Genomic DNA, 17987 nt, shown 5'->3' on the forward strand with positions numbered 1-17987 from the left:
ATCTTTCAACTAAAAATTAAAAACAAAAAAAGCGATAGAACATAAACATTATTTAAACAAGCGCTAATTTTTTTTTTGTTTCTTTTTTTTTTTTTTTTGGGGGGGGGGGGGGGGGTGTTGTTGTTGGCAAAAAACAATACTGGTAATATTGGTTTCGTGTCAAAAATGTTTTGCAGTCTGCCTCAAATACGAGGAAAAATATGCAAAAACTCCATTGTCTCTTGTCTGTCCACAAGGGAAACAAAACAATTTGTAAACTGATATTTTTTGATGGACAACTTAAAATAAAATAACAAAAAAATTAATAATAAAAAAACAACAACAACAACCAATGCCTATACAGCTGAATTTTCCACTCAAAAGCTTAGATTACATTTGCACAAAATGGTAGAACAATCATGAGCTTTTATGCTCTACAGAAATTCTCATCTAACGCTTTCTCGGTTGGTCCAACCGCCATCCTGTGTTTGAGATTCTAAAACTTCAAAGTCTCAACTACCAAGGGAAACAAAGAAACTAAGATAATCTAACCAAATACACATCTAAAAATACAGCTAAAGATTGGTTATGACAGTGGTTTTTTGTGCTTTGAAAGCAAAGATACATACAGATCAATCCGCGAAAAATTTTCAATGCATTACCACCAGCTGGTCCATTTACATTTACACGTTCAGCAAAAAGTCTAGCACAAAAGAGTGATAAGAACAACATTGTTGTACAATTTACAAAATATGCGATGCCTCAGAAACTCAATCAGAATGAAATAAATGAAATCACAGACCTTTGCGCAATCTAAATGCGACCAATCAAATGCTTGTAGTTGTAATAGTTGTAGTGGGTGTAGTAGGAGCAGTGGTTGATGCTCCTGAGGACATTGCTGTTGTAGTGTCCAAGTTGTCCGAGCCTGAGGATACAATATACGAAGAAGAAGTTGTTCTGTTGGGCTTGTTCTTCGAGGGACCTCTAACTTTAAGGTCCATGAAGTCGGATATTAAGCCAGGCTTTGTTATCTTCTTGTCATAAACTTCTATGTCACCGGTAAGCATCTTGACAACAGTTGACATCGAAGGCCTGAGCTTAGGGGTGTCTTGAGTACATAGAAGACCGATTTTTAAGAATCTGCAAGCCTCCTCAGCATCGAAATGTCCATCCATTGCAGTGTCTACCAGCAAAATTAGCTCCTTGCGTTCGTAAAGTTCCCATGTCTGCAACCAACAAAACAGCATGTTATCTGTTGTGCAACAGGATTACACATAAATGCTAGCACATGAAGTAAAATGATGCTTTTCCCCGTTTAACATCAGTAAAATTCATATTTAGTAAAATGATGAATCACAAACCCTGTTGAACAAGCATGATGTTCCTAACTTGTATGAGGGGTTGATTCAACAAAATTTAATAGTTCAAAGAGTTTTTTCAAATAATTAATGTTAGAAGTTTAAATTATAAGATTGTCATATTTTGAAGAGGTTTTTGCACTTTACATTTATTTATATTGTTTATGGATAAAATTTATCAACCAAGTGGCTTTTTTTAAAACGAACTTGTACACAGACAAGTGAAAACAAAGTCTTTACCTTTGGAAACATAAAATATGATATGTATAATCTGAAGGGCTAACTACATTTACAGAAGGGTTTGGCAACACTATACTGTATATTGTAAAGTGAGAGAAGGTTAAGCAATTTTGCTCATACAGTGCTTTATGCAGACAAAGGCATGTGCCTAGTGCAGAATAAAACGTACGCAAACAGATTGCATCTGTCCAACATGCAGCACTTGTTACAAACTTCAGTTCAATGTTTTTCCCTTCTCCATATTTCTTATTTATTGAACTTAGCTTCCCTCATATGATGAATTAAAACAAACAAAATCTACACCATTTCTATTTATAACGTTTCAAACCAATGGGTTTTTTCATTCTTTTATCTACTCCATCAGTTACAGATTCATATTAAGCATGCAAATTTGACTAAATCTGACAAGAAATCATACCCTTTCAAGAAGATACTGTTCTTCAACAGGCAGTCTTGTATTTGTGTTGCATCTTCCACTAACAATTTCGACTAGGAGGACTCCAAAACTGTAAACATCTGCTTTCCTTGTTAGCTGCCCTCTTATTGCATATTCTGGTGCCAGATAACCTCTATACAGAAGAAAAATATACTTATATACAAAGTTAGTACATGTTGAAGTGAGAGAGAAATAAAATAACTAAGAATTTATTGGGGGAGATATGTATAAGGTATAAGAAGGGAAATAAAATACTCATCATTTCAATGATCAAATTCAAATATTTCAGTTAAAAGGTCATCCAAGAGGGATATGCAGTTGCTATTAATATGATACACTAAAGCACCAGACTAAGCTCTATGCTTTATGCCCTCGTTTGATTGGTTAGGTAGCTTGGGAGGAAGTTGAAGCATAATAACAATGACTAATGAGACTCAACTTCAATGATGCTAACTCAAAGAACAATCAAAGGATTATTTTTCTCTGATGATTATGTGTACTGGGCACAAGAAAGATCAGTCGCCAAAAGATCTTATAAGCAGAATCTCTTGTATAGTTACAGCAAAATTAACAGGAAAGTAACTTTCTTTTAGAATCTTGCACGTTAAACAAGAGCATTAAAAAAAGGCAAGAAAGTGGAACAAAGAAAATAGGCTGAAGAAGATGAGATTTTTTTTTTTTGGGCATATAGACATCTGTTTCATGACCTGCAACTGCAAAGGAAGAGCCTAACACACCGTTTATGATTTATATTTACAATACTCTTTTTATAACATGATAAATGTTGGTTACTTGCCTTCTTAAACAAAAGATACTTAAGAAAAGAACACACAGGTAAGAAAGGGAAACATAAACGCCATAACGTACATTGTTCCTGCCACTCGTGTGCTAACATGAGTTAAGTTTGGTGGGATAAGTTTTGCAAGACCAAAATCAGAAATTTTTGGTGTTAGGTCTTTATCAAGGAGAATGTTGCTTGCTTTGATATCTCTGTGAACAATATATGGCCGTACTTCCTCATGAAGGAAGGCAAGTCCACGTGCAACTCCTATGCAAATTTTAGACCGTGTCACCCAACTAAACTGGATACTACTGTGACCTCCACCTGAAATTAAATGGATTAAACTTTCATCTCAACTCAAACAATTGATATAAAAATATCAGGCAGGGATAGATGACAATGTATATGATGCCAGCTCATACTAAATATTTGCCAACATAATAGTAATATACAGACTATAAGAAGAAAGCATATATGCAAAGTGCATTCCTGAATTTATTCCGAAAAATATGTGAAATTCTGTCTACTAATCATCGCCTATATGAATATACATGTATATATGGCATATTATATATATACATATATATAAAACCTTATTACAGGTGTTTGTATGAACACTAGAAGAGTATCTGTACCAGAACAAAATGAGGAAAGTACCAAGGAGAGTTTGTGCAAGACTATTATTCTCGAGGTAATTGTAGACTAAAATTCTGTGATTTCCTTCAACGCAACAGCCGTAGAGCTTAACTAAATTTTCATGCTCAATTTTTGAAATTACGTCAATCTCTGTTAAAAATTCCCTCACTCCTTGTCTTGATTCAGCTGAAAGAACTTTTATAGCAGCAATCTTCCCATCTTTAAGCCGTCCCTGACCATGCATAAATAGTATAGGAAGTAAGTTTTATGCAAGAACTGAACAAAGAAAGAAAGAAAATTAAAATGAGCATTAAAATCATTATTCTGCAGTTACCTTATGAACTGAACCAAAACCACCTTCTCCAATTTTATTGGCTTCACTGAAATCTTCAGTGGCAATTCTTAATTCTTTGTATGTGTAAAGTTTAACATCATGAATCCCAGAAACTTCTGTTAACGGGAAAAAAAGAACAATTTTAAAACTAATATATGATGGAAGTTGGGAGACTTTGAGGTCCAAAACTCCAAAACACATTATCTCAGGCATATGACTTCACAAATAAACAAAACATCTCTGAAGTCTGAACCAAGTGTTTTGCATATGTCCAAAGATTTGCATTGGCTCTGCCAAGCATATTGCAACTTACCTTCATCAACGTCAAAATTTCGGCGTGTAGATGAGTCCACCCTCCTACTGAATAAGAAAGAGAAGCAAGTCATGACTGTACAATACACCAGCTACAACCCCCGGAAACTGAACAGCCTACAAATGCTTCAAATGAAATAACTTTGAAGACCTGTCAAACTGAACATTGTAAACATACATATTCATTACAGAACTATAATGACCTAGAAGTGAAAGAGGCAATGAAGAGAGTAAGAAAGGGAGGAAGAAGGAGACAGGAGAGAAACCAGAGGGGAAAATAATAAGTCAATATTCAAGATAGAAATCAATGCATCTTTAGAAATACAATTAACTTTATTTACAGGTAATTAGGAAACAATTAACCTTGTTTTTGGCATAGAGAGTACAGAGCAGAAAACAAAAACTAAAAAATACACAGACCGCAAGACAAAGAACAAAGACCACAAAATAGAATCTTCAAATTTCAGAAAGCATGGAGGAACAGCAGGAAATCCATGGTAGCTGAGAATATGAAAGAACAAGCATACAGGCAGAAACCCATTTCTAGGGAACCTCCTATTTGTATTTTTGTTGCAAACTTTAAGCTAATTTCCAGTCCCCCTAAATTAAGAAATTGGCTCTAAAATTCATCAAACTGAATCTATCTCCAGTTAGACAGCTGCCTTGCTAAGTAAGGCGGTTGAATCCCCTTCAAAATCTGCTTAAATTCCACAAATTAGCTCGTTACTATTAATAATAAATTGATCCAAGAATTAGCTAATGGGTAGCATTAGCAAAATCAGAGAGATGAATTTTTAAGAGAAGAAGGAAAAGAATAATTAGAACAACTACCACCCACTGAATTTGCAATCTAATTCAAAATCCATAAAATTATTAAAAATTAGAACAACTACCCACCCACTGAATTTGCAATCTAATTCAAAATCCATAAAATTATTAAAAATTAGAACAACTACCCACCCACTGAATTTGCAATCTAATTCAAAATCCATAAAATTATTAAACAAAAAAAATCGATCACAAGGGAATCAAAAGCACAAAAACTAAAAGTAAAACAACAAAAATGATAAAAAGGAAGAAGACCCAGATGAGAAATTCACCTCAGATGATCAAAGAACACAGAAAGGAGGCTCCTTTGGCAGAAGGAAAATGAAAATTTGCAAGGCTGAGAGACTTTTGGGGAACACCAAATGAAAGATAAGCATAGAACGAGCTGTTCTTTAATGTTGCTTGACTTAAAAAAAAGAATGGGCAAAACCCCCCTGATACAAAAGTCTTCCCAAGCTCATGAATTTTCAACTTCCTCGTCTAAAATCTCCGACGCTCAGCTTCACACACTGTCCAGATTGATCTGACAAGGCCTGGTTTTTTAAATTCTATTTCCATACATCTAATTTATACTCACAAAGGAATAATAATCAGATAACAAAAATTATAAAAAATAAAAACCCAAGAACCCGTCAAAAGTCAAGGCTTTGGCTTATGACCCAGTCATCACTGGGAGGCTACCACTACCAAAACGTGTTCAAATGTAGTTGGGTATACAGAAGGAAAGAGGGGTCTGCTCACCGTTCTTTGTTCTTACGACATCAACCTTGCCTCTTAACTTTCCTCTGGTCAAGTTTTTCAATAAAAATTTCTTTTTTTGAACATGCTTTTTAATCACATTTTGTTGGGAAATTTTTTAAAATAATCAAATTTCGTGTCCACACTTTCATTTTGAATACATTATTACAAAAAAACAAAATGTTGCACGTATTGTGGGTTACCATGGCTTTTGTTTTATTTGTTTTATTATTATTTAATTTTAATAATAAAGTAATCTAAGCCCCATGTTTGCAATTAAATTCGTGTGTTTTTTTTTTTAGAATTCATTTTTGAACAAGAATTTTGATTTAGCTATGGGTCAAACTTAAGAGATTTGGAATTAGAGAGTTCTTAGATATTTTTGTTGACCAAATTAATATAAAGAATGCCTTCTCATGAATTTTCTATATAGGGTATAGTTTAGACCATAATAATTGGTTCGGTTTATTTGTGTTTGAAAATTCTCCATTCCCACCTTCATATGTATTTTTTCAATTGAAAAAAAAAAAAAAAAAAAAAAAAAAAAAAAAAAAACATACAAACAAACAAGCAAGAAAGAAAACCACAAACTTGCAGTTTCAATACTGTTTTTTTTTGGTTTAATAAAATACCTTTTTTGAGCAAGCAAAAAATAAAAAATAAAAAATATACCTACAGAACACTCGTCTATATGTTAGATCCTGCGTACGAAAGGAGTTTCAGCGAGTGTCTGCATGGAAAATATACGTAGAGGACTTTAAAAAACAGTAAGGGGGAGAAAACGGTAACGGTAAACATGAAGGATCTTCCAGAGATGTTTATTTCAAGTAATAATTTGAGAGAAAAATATCGGCAGAAATCCTTGGAATTGTCTACATGACCCATTTCTATATTTGGCACAAAATTCAAGCATGGAAAAAATAGGGACTGAATAAAGAATTAAAAAGGACTTGGGACAAAAATTGTGTAATTTTTAACGAGTGAATAAAAAAAATATATATTAAAAGAGAATCTTCTAAATTGAAGTAAGTGCATTTGTATATTTTTTGTTTTTTTAGGTAATAAGTGCACATGTCTTGGTACGCCAAAGATCAATGAAGATGGATCTTTTACATGTATTGAACTTATTGTTCCTTGTCTTGGTCCCAAAATCAAGATGGAATTTACCTCGATTGAAGCTATCAGATACTAAGTTGATATCAAAAATAGTATTTATCACTGAGTAATGTATATTTATCAAATTTATTTGTTAAAACTTTGATGAACTATATCATATACTAAGATATAAATGATTAATATATTATTCATGTGCTATAATTATAGAAGGGAAAATTAATTATATAATATCAACTTATTGTTTATCAAAATTTTGATTAACAAATTTGATATATAAAAAATTATCATTTATCATTCCAGATGTTAGAGAGAATTAGTGAAACCCATGTACCATTTAGCAATTAATTTCATTGCTCCAATAAAGTTCATTTCCCATATTAAACTTTTAGTATAAAAAATAATATATAATTTGATCATCCAATTAATATTTGATATTTTAATATAAGTCTCAACTATGTATATCAAATATAATTGGAATTTTATTTCCTATCTTAAACTTTTCAAAATAGTATTCACTAAAAAATTAAAAAATAAAAATTCTAAAAATGTAATAATTTAACTCGTTTGACACACTTAGTAGAAAAGACGCTTTGTATTCAAATTTGCCCTTGGAAAACCAATTTGATTTTGCTCAAGCTATGAATATATGTTTGTAGTCTCCTTTTTTACTTTATGTGTGGCATACAAAATGATTATTTTAGATGGAATAAAAATATTTATTTAGAAGAATTAAAAAAGAAAAAAAAGGATAAATATTCTTATTAATATGTTTAGTTATTATATTAAACTAGTATTCATTCCCGTGGGATATACGGTATTTATAACCATAATAGATGATATAACCATAATAGATTATGTAAATATAATCTATAATAATTAATTATATTTGAAAATTTATTTAAAAGTTTTATTAATAATAAATATATTTGAATCTTCTTTTTTTTCAATATATACTATAAAAGTTTGTTAAAAACTATAAATTTGATTTCTATATATGGTACTATTGAATTATAAAATTCAAATTTAAAAATTATCTATATAATTTTTTTCATCTAAGAAATTGTCCTATTTAATTTTTCCATCTATGCAATTTAAATTTAAATTCAAATGGATTTATATAATTTAATTTAAATTCAAATATATTTGAATAATATTTTCTATCTATGGAATTCAAATTCCAATTCAAATTGCATTTTTGGTTCCTTGCAAATAATTAATTTTCATATATTAAATACTCATAATATAATTTAATTATTTATTATTATTATTATTTATCCTATAGATATATTTTTACCTTATAAGGTAAATTATTATGAAATTCAATTAAAAAGGTTTACCTATTTTATTTTTTTCATCTACAAAATTCAAATTCAAAATCAAATCCAAATATATTTATATGATTTAATTCAAATTCAAATGTATTTATATAATATTTTTCATCTATAAAATTAAAATGAAAATTTAAATATATTTTTAGGTTCTTTGTAAATAATTAATTTTCATATGTTAGATCTTTATATTTAATTTGATTAGATAAAAAATTCGATTTAAATTAAATAATAGTATCTTCTATATCTCTTCCATTATCTAATATTGCAATGCTTTTAAGATTGTAGAATTTTTAAGATAATTTTATTTTTGAATTTTTATTTTTTTAATGATTTTGGAGGGAACAGAATGAACATGAAGATGACACATGCAAAAATTTTTGCTGACTCTCTTATATTTATATATTATACAGATTGTTGTTGTTATTATTATGATATTATTATTATTATTATTATTATTTATCCTATTAAATACTCAATCAAAATTAATTGTCTCACTTATTTTTGTTTATGTGCATGATTGACCACCTGCTCATGTGGGGCACCTTTTTTTGTGCATTTTAAACTTTTCATTTATGGCATCTATTTTTGTTGACAAAAGCAATATAAAAAGAGAATAAAAGTAAAAAAGGAAAATCTATATTAATATTTAATATGTAATTTTCTATATTAAAAGGAAAATCTCAAAATGGTTTAATATGTAATATTTAATGTGTTTCTCTATATTAATATTTAATATGTAATTTTCTTTTAAAAGGAAAATCTCAAAATAGTAAGCTGGAGAATAAATTTATAGGGTGTATAAACGTATACCACAACCATAATAATGCCTTAAAATTGAATTATAAGCTGATTTATTTTACATATTTCATAGGAAATTATTTCAAATGGGGCCTTAGTAATTTCTTATATTGAACAAAAATATAATTTTGGAAAAATATATGTATCAATAAATTTATATGACAAACAATGCTTACAAATTAAATAATCATGAAAATATATGATTTCATTGGTAAAGTTTTGGGATTGTGATTCTTATTTTTTGCAAAATTTATTTCCCTTATATGAGGCATAATATGAAAGCTTAATTGATTTTGCTTCTTCAATGATATCTTAATAAGAAAAAAATAAAAAATAAAAAAACCAGTAAAAGTAACTATTATATATTTTGGAGAAATCTATGCATCAATAAATTTATATGACAAAAAATGCTTACAAATCAAATAATCATGGAAAGATGTGATTTCGTTTGTAAATTGATATTTATCTTCAAATAAAATAATTAAAATTTAAATAGTTTTAGGATTAATTAAATAGGTCAATATTTTTCTTATTAGTAGTTAATTTTCTTATTTTATTTTTATATTTTTTAAATAGACATTATTAAAATATGTATTAGGCCACAATTAAGCCATAATTCCATCCATTATAATATATTTGTATAGGTCATAATTCCGTTATAATATGTTAGGCCATCTATTATTAGGTCATAGCTATGATTAATTCTGTTATAATATATATGTATATTAAATAGGCCATAAATATATATTTGGTAACTAAGATAAAATCAAATATTTTATTTATTTTCAATTTATTTCAAAATTATTACCATATGTAATTTTATGAATTGTATGATAGTTATAGATATTTGTATATAAAATTAATTATATATGTATATGTATAAATATTTAGTTATATTCATAAAATATAAGATAATGAATAATAAATAAAATAAATTAAAAACAAAAGTGGAACTTTGGGAGGAAATTTAGAAGAAAGGTATGCTGATACGTAGTGTATATACTTCTTTTTTTTTTTTTAATATTATATAGATTAGATTCCTTATAAATATTTTTTCTTTCCAAAATATCAAATTTGGTAAAAATTAATTAAAAATTGAATTTTATAGTTATTTATCTAGACTTAAATATATGTCAAATAAGGTTGTGAGCACCTCATCCCTTTAGATTAGATGTTGTTGTAATATGATTCAAAAAAAGTACCACTATATATCATCAGTGATGATTATCACCATCTTATATGACAGTGAATCCAATGTTTACATGACTGTCCATGTGGCCTTTTTTTTATAAATAAAAAAATGATAATTAATGAGTAAAATTGCTTTTTCTTTTGCCTCCCACTTAATTAGTTTTGGTCTCCCCAAAAAAAAAAAAATCAATTCCTCTCTAGCTTTCTCTCTCTCCTTCTCTCTCTTTTCTTGTAAAATAACAATATAGATTTGAAGTTTTCTCTTTTTTTTTTTTTTTTTTGGGATGAAACAGATTTGAAGGAAGGATTTGATATAATTAAAAGAAAAAATATTCAACGGGTTTGATTATTATGATGGTGATTGAAATATGACCCAGCACATAGCAACACAGATGGTTAAATTCCAGAGATTAGGTAAGCAATCTTTTCTTTCAATTTATTGACTTGCATTGATGTATATCCTCTTATAAGTTTTTTTTTCTTTTTTTTTTTTTAATACTTAGAAGTGTATCTTTCTAATAGCTTACTATTTTGTTTTACTTTGTTTTTACGTTGTTATATGCATATCAAAATATTGTAGAGAATCAAATGTCAACGACAAAAGAAGATATGTTTGATATGAGTGATGAAGAATATGAGGATGGACAAGAGATTCAAAAGAACTTAGATTGCATTGAAATTATAGATGCACCTGAAATTGGGATCTTCTTTGACTCATTGGAGAACCTCTTTTTGTATTATAAAAAATATGGAAACAAGAAGGTTTTGGAGTTACAAGGAAAATAGCATGCTCAAATGATAATTTAAAGTTTGTTTGTTTTTCTTGTTCTTGAGTGGGAAAATCAAGGACCAAAAAACAAAATTATCTTATTCCAAATCCATTGACGAGAATAGAGTGCAAAGCTAAGCTTAATGCTACTATATTTGGAGATGGGAAATGTAAGATCAATTCCATTGTACTTGAGCATAATCATGATTTGAGTCCTCAAAAGTCAAGATTTTATCCATGTAACAGGGAAATAAGTGAAGGTGCATAAAGAAGACTTGAATTGAATGATCGAGCTAGAATTGGTATGGCAAAGAACTTCCAATCATTTGTTGTAGAAGCCGGTGGTCATGATAATGTTCCATTCTTGGGGAAAAATTATAGAAATTACATTGATAAGAGATGACGATTACGACTTGGTGTTGGAAATGCTGAAGCAATTCATAATTATTTTGTTCGAATGCAAGCAAAAAATTCAAGCTTTTTCTATATGATGGATGTGGATGACAAAGCTCAAATTAGAAATTTATTTTGGGCAAATGCAAGGAATAGGGCATCATATGAAGATTTTGGTGATGTGGTTACATTTGACACAATATCCTTGACAAATAAATATGATATGCCCTTTGCACCTTTTGTACATGTAAACCACCATGGACAGTCAATTTTATTTGGATGTGGATTACTATCAAATGAGGATACTGCTACATTTATTTGGTTGTTTAGGACATGGCTGGTATGTATGTCTGGATGTGCACCAAAGGCCATAATAACAGATCAAGATAAATGAATGCAAAATACAGTTGAGGTTGTCTTTCCTAATACTAAGCATCATTGGTGTCTATGGGATATAATGAAAAGGGTACCAAAGAAGCTAGGGAGTTATAGAATGTATGAGCAAATTAAAAATGTCTTGCATAATGTTGTCTATGATTCATTGGAAAAAAATACTTTAAAAAGAAATGGGTGCAGTTTATTAATCAATTCAATATTCATGATAATATTTAGTTCGGTAATTTGTAAAAGAGAGATATCGATGGGTTCTTGCTTTTGTAACGTACATATTTTGGGCTAGCATGTCAACCACACAATGCAGTGAAAGTATGAACGCATTCTTTGATGACTATGTAAACTCAAAGACAACGTCGAAGCAATTCATTGAGCAATGTGATAATGCTTTGAGAAGCAAGGTTGAAAAGAAACTTCATGCCGACTTACAACCTTTTAGTACTTGGGTTCCATGTGTAACACTTTTTGAAATAGAAAGCAATTCAAAGTGCATACACTAATTCAAAATTTAAAGAATTTCAAAAGAAGTTGACTGGAAAGCTATATTGTGAAGTTTTTTATGTTGACAAAATTCATGGTTTATTTAATGTGGCTGAGACTATTTTTATTGAAGATAGAAGTAAAGAAGCTCATTTCATTGTTTGTTGGGAACAAAAGAAGTATTATGAGATTAAATGTGCTTGTTGATTGTTTGAATTTAAAGGGATTTTATACAGGCATTCTTTATCAGTTTTTATCAAACTACAAATCAAACAAGTTCCAGAAAATTACATTTTAGTATGGTGGAGGAAAGATCTCAAAAGGTCTCATACAAAGGTTAGAGTTGTTTATGATGATTGGAAAGATGACCACGAAGCTCAACATTATCGTAAGTTACAAAAGAAGTTAGATGATGTTGCTGATTTGGCTGTTATTTCTAATGAAAATTGTGCAATATTATTAAATATGATAGATGAATTTCAATCAAAAGCAAGCAAAAATGAAGCAGTTTTGGAGAATAGTCCTTCAACTAATACCACAGGGGCTGCCACTAATGTTTCTTCTCATAATGATGGTGAAATCAAAGAAATTCATAGTCCTTTAGTTGTTCGAAGACATGGACGTCCTTCCAAAAACAAGAAGGTCTCTAAAGTTGAGAAATTTGTTTGCCAGAAGAAAAAATGTGATGATAAAAAATTTAGAAAAAAGAAGAAAGAATTAGAAATAGATAATTACATATTGTCTTTTATTATTTTTAGTGAATTTTTAATTGATCTAGACATACTAAATTGCTTATGATATGTATATATATATATATATATTACTTTCAGTCTCCAATTGTTGAGCAAGATGTTGTGGATGGGATAATTAATTTGGAAAAATTTGACACACCTATTAGGGTTGGCACAAAAGATAGCACAAGCATCCAGGTAAAATAGTTTATAGATAGTAGTATTTATGTTATTTTGATAAATATATATATATATAGTAGTATTTATATTATTTGATAAATATATATATATATATATACACACACATATATAAATTTATCTTTCTTTCTTTTATTATTTAGGAGGAACAAACACAAGTATTTGAACTTTATAATTTACATCAGAGAGAAGTAGCAGGATTCTAGTAGCTAAATTTACCTTTATTTCAACATTTAGCACCTTACACTTTTAACTCTCTTGCTTTACCTTATTCTCTATATAACAGCCAAGGTAGATATTTAAATATGTAATGAAAATTGTTTTTTGCTATATTATATATATATATATATATATATGATTATTTTTAATTATATTGGCTTGCATAATTAAACAAAATATTATTTTTGATTTAGATTTTCCTGCTACAAAGCATGTCATGCAATATCATAATCCATATGTGAATTATGAAAGAAGTTTTAACTTATGATTTGAATCATCTTATAAGAATGTAGGTAACTCAACTCCACTTTTATGTTTAAATTTTTGTAAAATAAGCTTCATTTTGCACTCGGCTTACATTAATAGAATTGCACTTTCTGTTTGGTAGGACATGTTAATGAAGTGTTGATGAGAAGCAAGAGAATTAGTTTATAAGTGTTTTATTTATTTGAAACAGTTGGATGTAAATGTGAAAACTTTTAATTGCTATCATGAAGTTGTATACTGGATTGGTATAGTTTGTTATTTTGAATCATTATCCATAGTTTTTTTAATGTCAATATTTCCAGCAAAATTTTTACTTTTGATGAAGATTTATAAATCAGATAGCATTTTGTTGGTTATGTATAAGTTATATTCTGAATATGCTTTGCAATTTATAAAAGGATAAAATTTTGCTAGCAAATTCACTCAAACTTGATCATTTTCATTAATAAATATAAAATTCTTTACATACACAAATTCAAAATAAAACACAACTGAGGCCTCTATTTGAGTGCCTCTACATGCAGTGTTACAAATATTAAAACACAAGTCCAATTATTTGTTGTCATGTATTTTTCTCCATGTCACTTATATAGTTGGATACTTGTAGAACATCTTTATGATCATCTTCTCTGATCTCTTCTAAATATCATAAATTCCAAATCTTCAAGCTCATTCATGGTGTTTCTTCTCCATAATAGTAATGAAGTGCATCAGTTCCATAAATGATATTTGTGTGGCTCAAACATTTCATAAGCCTGCAATTACAGTTTGATTAAAAAGAATAAAAATAAAATCATGGTGAAATTTCTAGCTCTAATTTGTCTGACGTTCATATAAAATAACTTATAGTTTTCAATTACAATTAAAATACTATTGATAAATTGGTACCATATTCCAAAAATAATCTCTCTCTATATATTTTAATATATTTATATACCATTGAGATAGCAAACTAAACATACAAGTTTTTTAGCTTAAGTTAGTGTTCAGAACTAAGGATGCATAAACATCAATGAATTTAGCAACAGTTATTAATTCCACTCACAATATAATCTAACATTGCTTCCCTTTTATCTATAATATTAACCTGCAACAAAGTAGCTATGACTCAACACATAACAACATAGATGGGCAAATTCAAGAGATTAGGTAAGCAATTATGACATACTAAGAACTTCGAAGGCCACCGGAATATAGTAGGGAATGCACATCACCATGGTCATGAGGTTTGGTCTATATAGGAAAAGTGGTAAAGGAACACATGTAAATTGAAGGTTTAAGGAGAAAGATATTATAAAATCCTTCAATTCATTAATTGACAAAAATATGACATTAAATTTATATGTATTATCTATATATGAAATAAAACCATGTATGAAGGTTACCTGTATCTTGTACTTATTATGTGGATCCAGAGCAAGCCGGGCATCATTATCATCTAAGCATGCAACTTTTCTTGTAATCAATGGCAAATTTAATTCCCTCAAATTACATATACATTAAGCTTTCTCCAGGAAGGCATCAATGGCCATTCATACCTGCTTTAGAAGCTTTACTTGTGTCGGTTCCATTCCAAAATAAGAATTTGCTTCTAAAAGTTGCAAAGTACAGGAATGTGTGTCATCTGATCTCATTATGACAAAAGATTCGAAGCAAAATCTTGTATAAATCCCCTTTCCTCTAAAAAAATGAAATCAAAATTGTTAAAGTCATTACCTTTTCTACAATTCTCAAATGTGGGAAAAGCCCTTTCGTAAGTAACCCATCTATGGCCGACATCAACCCTGTACAAAACTTGGTTAATTGTCTCGTTTCCGCCCATCATCATCTTTGTTATGCTTCCGTCAAAGATCCCGAAAGTTAGAATCAAAAACACCATCAAACCAAACCAAAGCTCAAAAATATGTTCTAGCATTGAGACATAAAAAAAGAAAAAAGAAAAAAAAAGCCACACACAGGAAGACGAATTCCCATTGTGGGATCCATGAAAGAGATGAGAGAGAGAGAGATCAAGAAAACAAGACCTGTTAACTTCAATCTCTATTAACCTAGATCCCAAATCGTTTTATTATTCTATTTTTTTAATTAAAAAAAAAGAATATTTCATTATTTTATTATTTTTTTAAAAAAAGAATATTTCATTATTTTATTATTTAAAAAAAAAAGAATATTTCATTATTTTATTATTTTAAATTGCCAAATAGATATGCTATATATATATGGAACCATTGCTATGTAGACTGGTGACACTCATCACTAATGATGATGACAAACATCATTATTCTTAAGAAAAAGAAGCTAGATTTTAAAATATTTAATATGGTAAGCATATTAATCTTTGAACAAATATATATTTACATGAAAGATATTCTTGAAATTTAAAATCTACTAAATATACAAATAGTTAATACTATGAAATTGTATTCTATTTCTACATTTGTTCTACTGCATATCAAATGTTATCGATAGGCCTAAATAAGGCCAAAGAAGGAGACATACCCCTCCAATATTTCTGCTTTTTACTATTTTTCTATTTTCCTTACCCATTTGGTTAATTTGCCCTATTTTCCATAGTTGTGCCCCCTAATTGCTTTTGAATTTTTTAAAGATTATTTGTTTGTGTTTTTACTAATTCCCTAACATTTTCTTTCATTTATCTAAACCATCATCATTGCATATATCTTTCTTATTTTTCTCATTTATCTACTTTTTATTTTTCATATCTCATTTATCGAAAATTATACTATATTTATAATACTCATTACCCAGTTTTTAATTATATCATGCTTTAAATCATCCCAAAAAAGAAAAGGTAATATCATGCTCCTTTAATTACTATTATTTAATACAAAAATAAATTTATAATTGAAACTAAAAATATAGTTTTTGAACAATATAATATTTATTTAATGACTTTTAGATTTATAGCACATAGAAATTTATTTAAATTTTTGGTTTTGATGAAAAATTTCTTTTCTTGTTTTCCATTTATTTTTGTGATTAATTTTATATATTTAAAATATATATTGAATTGGAAACAGCCATGGAAAGATACTTATAAGTAAAACATTCATTTCATCATCACTCGAGGTTAATATTTGAAAAGGATTTTTATTAGCCTTTTAATCCTTTTACATTATTTTTTTCAAAGAAAAAAATATGTTCTAGTAAATATCATAATTGGTTAGACTCTATGTAGCTAAATTTGTTGCATTTTATCAATATTATTATTTCTTGAAAATACAAATTAGAAAACAAATTTGATGCTTAGTTTTGTAATTGTGCCCCCTAAAAAATTGGGTTTGCCACTGCCAAATGTTGAAGACTTTGTATTCAAATTTTCCTAACCCTATTTAAAAAAAAAAAAAAAGATTAGTCTTAATTTCAATATATTTTTTCAATTATTAAGAGTATAGGTATTCTCAAGCTTCTACCTTACTGAAAATCCCTCCTCCCTCAAGTTGTAATAAAAAATAATGACACATTTGGCATATAAAATGGTTATACCCATTCTTAGAAATTAAAAAAAAAAAACAAAGGAAAAAGATATAGATTTTCCTCTTGATATGTTTTGTAATTATTTTGAATCAGGTTTAATGTTTAATCTTTATAAAGATTTTTTTTTCTTTCAAAAATATTAAATTTGGTAAAAAATAATTAAAAGACAAATTTTATATGTATTTTTAGTTCAGGATAATAAATCAAGATTTGAAATAATTTAAATATAGTAAGGATACTTATCATCAAATGTAGAATAGTAATTCTAAGGTTTTTGAAAAGAATAGCCATGAAGAGGTATGATTCACTATAACTGATGAATTATAATCATGAGATATGGCATACCTAAAAGAAGGTGATTGTTTAAGCAAGTATAGTTAAGTTATATGAAGGTCGTTTTAAAAGTTATGTTGGTACAATGACGTTCATTAAAGCATTGGTTGAGGCATCATTTGTTTAACCGTTATATGGGTTGAATTGGTTGAGCCGTGTACACTCTTATCATTTGGGAGACCTGTAGGTACTATTATACTTGTCTTAGCATTGGTGGATTTCTTGTTTGATGCATAGGTCAGATTGGTCGAGCCTTACCCTTAGAAAGAATGAGTCATACCATCAGAATTGTTACATCTCATTCAAGAATGCTAGGGCATCATGCTATCATTTAAAGATGTTTTCCTTGACATGGCTGAGACATATGCTGATGAAAAACCTAATTATAGTCCACATAGAACGTACGCTACACATGCTGTAGCCCTAATTGTATTTTGTCACCCAAAACATTTTTAATGACGTAAAACATCATAGTACTTTTGGCACATACCACACTGATACCTCAAGAATCTTCACGTTCCTTTCATTTTACAGGATTCAGGTTATAGATCTAGCATACATAGTGGTGTGACAAAGTGCTTCTGTAGTTTTACGAATAAGGTAGGGGTAATCTCGCAATACCAATATA

General features: G+C 28.8%; 2 protein-coding genes across 8 annotated transcripts; both read right to left on the bottom strand.

Moving 5' to 3' along the window:
- Window positions 1–323: 323 nt before the first annotated feature.
- LOC107423327 (cold-responsive protein kinase 1) lies at window positions 324–5707 on the bottom strand. 4 transcript variants are annotated; one of them, XM_048477700.2, is made up of 8 exons: window positions 5177–5707; window positions 4078–4235; window positions 3765–3880; window positions 3452–3662; window positions 2881–3118; window positions 1996–2146; window positions 782–1205; window positions 324–682 (listed from the first exon to the last, which is right to left on the bottom strand). In XM_048477700.2, the coding sequence occupies exons 2-7, from the start codon at window positions 4148–4150 to the stop codon at window positions 807–809; spliced, it is 1188 nt and encodes a 395-aa protein (XP_048333657.1). In that variant the 5' UTR covers window positions 4151–4235; window positions 5177–5707; the 3' UTR covers window positions 324–682; window positions 782–806. The 4 variants fall into 4 exon arrangements, with proteins under 4 accessions (XP_048333657.1, XP_024931551.1, XP_015888357.1 ...); XM_025075783.3 differs by having other exon boundaries at window positions 324–1205; window positions 5177–5427; window positions 5646–5662; XM_016032871.4 differs by having other exon boundaries at window positions 324–1205; window positions 4078–4227.
- An 8249-nt stretch (window positions 5708–13956) lies between these two features.
- On the bottom strand, window positions 13957–15565 carry LOC112492278 (uncharacterized). Of its 4 annotated transcripts, none has more exons than XM_025075472.3 (4): window positions 15245–15565; window positions 15067–15119; window positions 14914–14966; window positions 13957–14283 (listed from the first exon to the last, which is right to left on the bottom strand). In XM_025075472.3, exons 1-4 carry the CDS (start codon window positions 15441–15443, stop codon window positions 14202–14204), a joined length of 387 nt encoding a protein of 128 aa, XP_024931240.3. In that variant the 5' UTR covers window positions 15444–15565; the 3' UTR covers window positions 13957–14201. The 4 variants fall into 4 exon arrangements, with proteins under 4 accessions (XP_024931240.3, XP_024931239.3, XP_048334144.2 ...); XM_025075471.3 differs by having other exon boundaries at window positions 15067–15152; XM_060816025.1 differs by lacking the exon at window positions 13957–14283 and adding an exon at window positions 14329–14761 and having other exon boundaries at window positions 15067–15152.
- Window positions 15566–17987: the final 2422 nt, after the last annotated feature.

The sequence above is a fragment of the Ziziphus jujuba genome, chromosome 3 (assembly GCF_031755915.1).
Source record: "Ziziphus jujuba cultivar Dongzao chromosome 3, ASM3175591v1".
Taxonomy (NCBI): Eukaryota; Viridiplantae; Streptophyta; class Magnoliopsida; order Rosales; family Rhamnaceae; genus Ziziphus; species Ziziphus jujuba.